Here is a 7,865-nt window from a genome sequence, read left to right as displayed (position 1 = left end):
TTTTGTTTTCTTGTGTTTTCATTTTGGGCTGATGTTCTCATTTCCATTTTCGTCTTTAAGTCCTTGTTTTCTGTTTTATTTTGATGGTACTGCTTTCCTTGCTCTTCCAGTGTCACACCAGATTCCATTTTTGTAATCAACTCTCCTTCAGCCTTTTGTCTTCATTCCTTGTTGAGTATTTAATTTCCTGATTTGTCCTAAACTGTAAGTATTTTTGTTCAGTCATTTGAAATAATAACTTGAGTCCTGCAGTCTGCTTCTCTGTTGCTTTTGAGTCCCTCATTCATCCAACACCCTGTATTTCCTCTAAAATTATCTAATCTGACCAGCACAGCTGTATTATCACAAAGTGGATTTGAATAGCAAGTCATGTATTTGATAATATGAATTGTATCTGATCAGAGAACAAAAACTCTACACAGGTTCTGCAAGATATGTCTGCTCCCAGTTTTTCTTTTCCCAAATCTGTTTTTTCCTTCTTTGTCCATCAACTCCATTTCATTTGTACTTAAGTTAGTAATACATTTTATCTGTTAAACATAAAAAAAAAACTGACATTTAGATAGAAATAAACATTTCTTAAGTCTCTCAGATCATGCAATAGGTTTATTTGGGATATAACATCAACATTAAAGAAGTCAAAACATAAGATGGTAATGTTAAGCTGCTGCAGTAGAGGCTATCTGGAAGTTCAGATAAAAATTTTACAATATATTTTGGATAATGTATACAGAATCAGATTAACATTGAACCAGGAAAAACATTAGCTTTTTTATTATTATTAATGGCATTAAGTAAGCAATGCATCTTTTTTTTAAATTTGCCTTTTAGCACCTACATAGCGCACAGCTTGATTATCTTTACATTCAAGTTTAAGTTGAGTTTTTGTATGGCTATCATCACCATTATAGACACAATCTTTAACTTTCGTACAGTCAACAACTTTAAATATTTTCTTGCTAAAACCTGGCATGATCCCCTTCACATTTTGACAGAGATCATTCACATCTTGGAGAGATGCTATAATGAAGGTTTCTGCATACTTGCAGCCCCCTTTCTTATTGAATCTTTCTTTCATGACGTCGTTGCACTGCTCTTTGGTCATGCTGTCAATGACGTTATTCTCAATCGCATGCTGCCCTTCGGAGAGCTCGACAGCAGAGAGCACCATCAGCAGGAAGCCGGCAACCTGGATCTTCATGATTACTGGTGGAGAGAGAAAAACTAAGGTGATCAACATTTACCTGTTAAAAATAGCTAAAAATGCAATTTGTCAAAGATTAAATTGAAAAAATCCCAGTGAAATCACATACCAGATGTTATTTTTCCCTTTCAGCTGACTGTGTTGGTAGTCTTGGGTGTCTGAAGCACAGACTGAGGAAGATCTTCAACGGTGGAAAGTCTCTGAAGCTGCACTCTGACTGATCTGGGCTTGTTATATAGCATCCAGGTGAGAAAGTGAGACCAGTTTATCCAATTTGAATAAAGATAAGCCCATATCTGAACAGAAATCAGCAAAAATCAAGCATATTTTAAGATGGGAATGTGGGTTATGCAAAACCTTTAAGGTCGGGGAAATTCACAGAAAGATCCTTTATTATTGTTGGACACAAGGAGTGAGGATCCTCTCTTTAATTTGAGCTATTCTTCACTAAATGAGGCCAGAATTGCGGAGATCCACACTGAAGGTACAGTTATAATTTATTCCGCAATTGCAGGTAAAAATCTGAAAAAGAAGCTCTTAGTGTGGGGTTAGGATTCTTACTGTAGTAGCAGGTGAATTAAAAAGCATCATTCTAAATTTGTAAATCTGACAAAAGAAAAAAACAGCAGTTAGGTAGTTGATTCTACTATTTTCTTTATTATTTGAAGAAACAAATTGTTTGAAGTGTTTGCTCTTAATGGATAACTTCATAAATCGTCACACCATGTCAGTACTTTGTGGCAATGGGAATTTAAAGAACGCTTTCTTCACATTTAAGAAAAGCTGAAGTAGAAGTGCAGGAGGGAAACCGTTTCACAAATTAATTCAAATACAGTTTGTTTTATCTTGAAGATTGCAGATCTGCTTTGAATGAAGGAGGATTCTGAGCCTGTCAGCAGATTAAGTTGAAACCAGATATTTGCATATATTGTATGAGAAAACACGCAGCATTTTCATTTTATGTCAATTAGGATTATTAAAATGATATTTATTTGAAAAATGCTAGAAACTGAGAAATATTCATCAGGTTATCTGGGTTTTGTTTTTAGGTCTTCAGATGGATAACGGGATGAAAGATGAGAATCAGTTTCATGATTATGAAACTGATGAGTAGCTTAAGATTTGAAGACTGAACGTTCAAATTGAGTTGCTGGAAACAACAAAGTTTAGGTGGAAGATTAAAGTCTTTTCCATCTTCTACTGACAGTTTATTTTAATCCAGGATCCCATGTAATATTTCAATTTTTGTTTTCTGAAACACTATTGTTATTAGCATGTAATTCATGATCATCAACATAAGCACAACACAGCTCTTTATTAAGCAGTAGGTTCAATGTAATGGCTTTATTCTGTTTATACTTTGAGGAAAATACATTAGGTTGGGTTTTTTTATACGCCAAAAAATGAAAGACATAGTTGTTTCCTAAAATGCATCAAAAGGTGTATATATAGTAAGTATCTTTAATTTTAAAAAGTTGTTTTAAAGCTTTTTCCTCACCATTAGGTTTACTTGTGATCTCCTGCGAAGTGCACAGGTAAACCATCTTTGCAACTCACAGCAATGACTCTGTTTTTCAGACATTTTCCATTGTATTCACATTTGGGTTTCCTGGCTTGCTTCTTGACCGTACAAACCACAACTCTGAACTTCTTTTTGCTCTCTGTGTAATGACTTTCGTTATTATAAATGCCTTGACCCTTACAGACAGACTGGACTTCCTTGGCATCAGCGAGAATGAACGTGTTCGTCTTCTTGCAGACGTTGTTGTCGTCGTAGATCTTCTTCTGTTTCATCACTGCCGTGCATTTTTGCGCCGCCATCTTCTTGTCCACGTGCTGCCTTTTGAACTTCTCGTAGCGCTCGCGCGTGTTTTCCAGTTCCGGGGTGCAGGTTGTATTTACGAACTCGGAGGTGGTGGCCTGCAGGGGGAGCAAGCAGACGAGCAGGCAGAATGGCAGGACCTTCATGATTCTGAAAGTAGACATAAGAATTTGAGAACAGATTAGAAAACAAATTTGAGAAAAGGTTCTCCCACATATTTAGTTTTGCTCAAAGACGAGGGATTCAAAACGTGAACGAAGTCACCTCTTTTTAAGAACATTTTTGTGTCTGCTGTGTTTCAGGCTCGAAAAAATACTGAGTTTTACTATCTAAATGTAGAAAACGTTTGACTTTATCATAATTTCTGATTGATTTTAACAAATAAATATGTTACCTAGTCCAAAATGAGTGAAGCACCTTTTCCAGACGAACAGGAGGTAAAAAGAGAATGAAGTCTTCTTCCTTTTTAGTTGTCGAAGTGTGTGAAAACAAACTAATGCTCCAAAGTGCGTCTCCTTTTGAGGAGGAGTTTCTATTTAAAGGTGTAACTCTTATGTTGCTAAATGTACACGTAACGATACACAATTAGTTTAAGGCAAGCTGATTGGCTATTTTATCCCGCCATGTTGAATATTTATAATGCATTAATGTGCATAAGAACACACAATTGGCTCACAACAGGCAAGACGCAGGACCACCGCTGCTACTGAATCAAATCAGTGAGTTGTGTTCTGAGAAGGTGATGAGTGGGAAAAACAAACATGGCCGACCACAAACGAGCTGCTGAGAGTCTCTTCTCACGTATCCTGAAAAGGAAATCAGATGAGATTTAAAAGAAATTAAGCTTGTAGGAAAAATTGACTGAAGTTGCATATAATATAAATAGTTAAAACGAATTTCAACTGATATGTAGTGGTGAGTTTTATCACGAACAGTGTGGACGAAGGATTTTCACTGAAATGACCACAAAACCACACCTGCAGCAGCAGTCACACATGCATAGATTGTGCAAAGACATTGAATGTTGCTATTACCTGCAGTGAAATCTTAAACAAAGCTGTTGGTTATTATTTTTAATAGTGAAACACTATTTTTGCAAAACAGTAGCTGTAAACTTATGGTCTTGATGACAGAAATAAACCTATTGTTGCCTGTTGGACTTACTTCCTGCATTTTAAGGAATACCTTTCACCTTCAAAATAGAGAAAAAACTACAGTAGAGCTGTTAGTTCATTAGTTATCAACCGAAAACGGTTTATAACTACCTGAAGATATTTAACATTTCCCTTGCTCAGAATTTCTCCTTAGATGATAAAATGGACCGATCAAGAAAATGTCACTTTGTACTTTTCTCCAGCAACACCTGTAACTACAGAGGTTTGTTGTAGTTACCAATAACTATCAGTCCGACCATTGTGACCACAAAACCACCTGTGTTTACGAGAACTGAATGTTCAGGTCTCTTCTAGTAAATTTATAGCCCACTACCTGAAAACTGGGCCACATTGTGTTGTATTAAATCAACTAGAATCCTCTGAAGGGATAAATTGTTTAAAAGCTGTAAAAAATATATATATTCAAAAAGCATGTGAGCATTTGATCTTCTCTCCAAAGGCAAAGCAACAAAAACTGAAATATTGACCTGAAATAAATCTCATCAACTTTTTCTTTTTTCGTGTGTCTTTAAAGCCACTAAAAACCTGTTGGCGTTGGTTTTAGAGAACAGAAGAAGCTTATGTTTAAGCTTGACGTGGCCTTAGCATGCATGCTATCTGATCTCATTGTGGTTAGATCTGAATGTCATGTTGGTTAAATTAATTTAAGTGTGACGCAGATAAATGTGCATTTAAAGAAAGCGCGAGTGATTTTGCTCAAGCCAAAATGAAATGTAGCGATGTTATTATTATAAAGCTCAGTTAAAGATGGCGCCACAGGTTGGACAGCAGCGCCCTCTGCTGTTTGTACAGAGATGTGGGGGGAAAAAACCACCCCCACCTGAAAAGCTATTCGTGCTGCAAAGTTTTCTTTTCTTTTTTTGTTTTTTTGTTTTGTTTTTAAAAAATAAAAATAGTAAAAAAGTGAACATCAAAGACCAGTCTGGTAGTTACATTTCTTTTCCAATTTACTTTATTGTTTGTCAATATTATTTCCAAGATGCAGAAAATGCTTTATTTCAAATAGTAATTCAGAAGGAGAAGGTTCTAAGTTGTTCCAGATATCTGTCGTTGCTGCTTGTACAGAACATAGATGCAGAACAAAATGGAAAATTAGCCATTATTTATTTTTATCACAACATTATCCAGGTGATAAGGCACACGGTTTTGATCACACAAGACTGTAACACTAGTTGCTCTACCTTTGACAGCTATGTATGTGCAAAGACGGTATCCGTTTGATTTCCTCAAACTTTGACAATCAATAATTTGGAGATCTATAGCCTGTGTTTGATGGTTGTTACCAAAGTTACAGATTCCGTTTAGGACTCCTTCTGGGTCCAAGAAGTTGGTATTGATCGGCTTGCACCATCTTTCAGCTGCATTTATTCTTTTCATTTTGCTGTCGCAACTTCGGGGATTCATGCTTTTGACGACGTGCTTCTGGAAGAAGTTCAGAGTCTCGGAGATCTCGGCTGCAGAGAGAGCGAGGATCAGGACGGCAACAACCTGGATCTTCATAGTTTCCTGTCGAGGGAAAAACAATCCAAAAATCTTCTTGCATAGAAATTAGAGCAGCTCAAGAGATACAATCACACAAATATAAATCAGCTGTTTATGAAAATACTTAGGAAGATATTTTGAAATGATTTCAAACGTGTGATATGAACATGCTGAAAGTAATTTTTCCTCATTGATTGAGACTAACATTTTAGACTCATTCTAATTAATTGAATGTCACTTTACACTTCTATATTCTCAAATGTAAATTTAAAATAGCTTACAGATACCAATATCGGGATTTTCCTGGATGATGCAGATTTTCAGTTTTCTTTTAGATGATCTGCAACACATACAAGAAAAATATTCAGTGTTTTAATTAGAAGTGTTGAATTCAACACAAATATTAACAAGGACATTCCACTTTGTGCTATTTTAAATGAAAAAAAAAAGCATTATGACAGGTTTTGAAACAACTTAATCAAAAATAACACCTAGATTTTTGCTCCCATACAGATTCAGACAAAAAATACTAAAACTTTCCAAATGATCTGTATGATGAAATCCACTTTAGAACAGACCCAGATCCAGAGGGGGCGTCAAAACCCCGTCTGGAGGGGGCGGCGCGCCGATTTATGTTTTCGCATCCACCTGAATAACGTGTAGTTGCGCCACTGTGTATATGTCTTGTCAGCATGTCAATATTGACACCTGGAAAGATAAATGCGCCACAAGAAAATTCTATAGTGTGGAAGGTTGTGTGGTCCACAGGTTATGACATCAGACTTCAGGTACAAAAGACATGGGTTCAAATCCTGACCTTGGTCTGCAAATAATTGTTATTTCTGATTTGTACACACAAAGTTTATAATAATCAGTTAAAATTAAGGCTATATGTTCACAGAAAGATGATTTCTGCTTAAATATGTTTTTTCTATCAATTTATTTTTTACACCAGGAATGCACCGATTTCAAAGTTTTTTGCTGATACTGCCGATATTCCAAAAACAAGAAAACAGAAATATTGGCAGTATCAGCAAAAAACTTTGAAATCGGTGCATTCCTAGAATAAAAATGCACCGATTTCAAAGTTTTTTGCTGATACTGCCAATTTTTCATTGTCTTGGATTTTTGCATAAAAAAACAAAGAAATTGAAAAATCGGCCGTATCAGCAAAAAACTTTGAAATCGGTGCATTCTTGGAGCAACACTAAATTGATTATAAAAAACCTAATTCGAGCAGAAATCATGTTTTTCTGAACATTTAGCCTTAATTTTGACATTATGGTTAACTTTGTGTGTTTTAATCTAAAAATCCCATTAAATACCAAATTAAGCATGAATATCCACTTTATTTTCAGACAAAGATCAAGATTTGAACTCATCCCTCTTGTACCTGATGTCTGTTGCCATAACTTGTGGACCACATGCCCTTCCACACTTCATAAGTTTCTCGTGGCATATTTATCTTTTCTGCTTTCGATGGTGACTTTGAAAGAGGCTGATAAAATATACATACTTTCCAAGATTTGAACTCTTATCCTTTGTAGTTGAAGTCTAGTCCCATAACCTGTAGACCACACAATCTGAGCAACATATGTTGAGCTGTTTTGATCTTCACGTAACAAGTGACAGACTAAACTTTTTCAGGGTCATTTTACTGCTCATTGAGTGACAGATTTAACCAGACTCTTAATTTAAAGGTGTGACTACCTGCACCACCACACCTGGATTGGCTGGTTTAATCAGGTGATTCTAATTTCCCCGGGGCTTAATGAACCTCAGGAACAGATGGACCCCTCCTGCATACTCAGTAAACACATCATCAGCAACTGTTGAGATGCAGCTTAGTCTAATCTGATCAAAAAAACAGAAAGTCCAAGTAGAGTTTAGCAAACTGTACATGTTTACGTTTGTTACAGTAGGGTTAATACCCTCCCAAGCATCTGGGTGGCATGTAGACAACCTTTAACGATTAAAAGAGACCCCAGGATCATCTTTGTTTTCCTAAAAATAATATGCTCTCCTGTCTTTCCTGTTTTGAGGGAAAAGAAATCAAATGTGAAGAAATGGAAAAAAAACATCATGCTTTTATGAATATTTACTTTTAACTTATCACCTTATCAGAGTTTATACAACCCCTGGCAAAAAGTATGGAATCACCAGTCTTGGATGAGCACTCATT

At 36.0% G+C, this 7,865-nt stretch overlaps 1 protein-coding gene and 3 long non-coding RNA genes across 4 annotated transcripts; 1 reads left to right on the top strand and 3 right to left on the bottom strand.

The window, feature by feature from the left end:
• Positions 1-591: 591 nt before the first annotated feature.
• LOC106949891 (uncharacterized) lies at positions 592-1,403 on the bottom strand. Its single transcript, XR_001425492.1, has 2 exons — positions 1,314-1,403; positions 592-1,206 (listed from the first exon to the last, which is right to left on the bottom strand). It is a non-coding gene; the product is annotated as an uncharacterized LOC106949891 (long non-coding RNA).
• LOC106949892 (uncharacterized) lies at positions 1,147-2,999 on the top strand. The gene is made up of 4 exons (XR_001425493.1): positions 1,147-1,229; positions 1,337-1,450; positions 2,709-2,739; positions 2,910-2,999. It is a non-coding gene; the product is annotated as an uncharacterized LOC106949892 (long non-coding RNA).
• LOC106949890 (ribonuclease-like) lies at positions 2,530-4,967 on the bottom strand. The gene is made up of 2 exons (XM_015036438.1): positions 3,421-4,967; positions 2,530-3,176 (listed from the first exon to the last, which is right to left on the bottom strand). Exon 2 carries the CDS (start codon positions 3,170-3,172, stop codon positions 2,711-2,713), a length of 462 nt encoding a protein of 153 aa, XP_014891924.1. The 5' UTR covers positions 3,173-3,176; positions 3,421-4,967; the 3' UTR covers positions 2,530-2,710.
• A 159-nt stretch (positions 4,968-5,126) lies between these two features.
• Positions 5,127-6,027, bottom strand: LOC106949878 (uncharacterized). The gene is made up of 2 exons (XR_001425478.1): positions 5,965-6,027; positions 5,127-5,707 (listed from the first exon to the last, which is right to left on the bottom strand). It is a non-coding gene; the product is annotated as an uncharacterized LOC106949878 (long non-coding RNA).
• Positions 6,028-7,865: the final 1,838 nt, after the last annotated feature.

The sequence above is a fragment of the Poecilia latipinna genome, unplaced genomic scaffold, assembly GCF_001443285.1.
Source record: "Poecilia latipinna isolate Pla-1442-1.1 unplaced genomic scaffold, P_latipinna-1.0 Scaffold369, whole genome shotgun sequence".
In the NCBI taxonomy this organism is placed as follows: domain Eukaryota; kingdom Metazoa; phylum Chordata; class Actinopteri; order Cyprinodontiformes; family Poeciliidae; genus Poecilia; species Poecilia latipinna.
The sequence above is the reverse complement of the archived record's forward strand: the minus strand, read 5'-3'. Positions and strand labels throughout refer to the sequence as shown.

Bases quoted from the DNA above. Each gene is read 5' to 3' on its own strand.
- LOC106949890 (XM_015036438.1), bottom strand. From the start codon at position 3,172: ATGAAGGTCCTGCCATTCTGCCTGCTCGTCTGCTTGCTCCCCCTGCAG.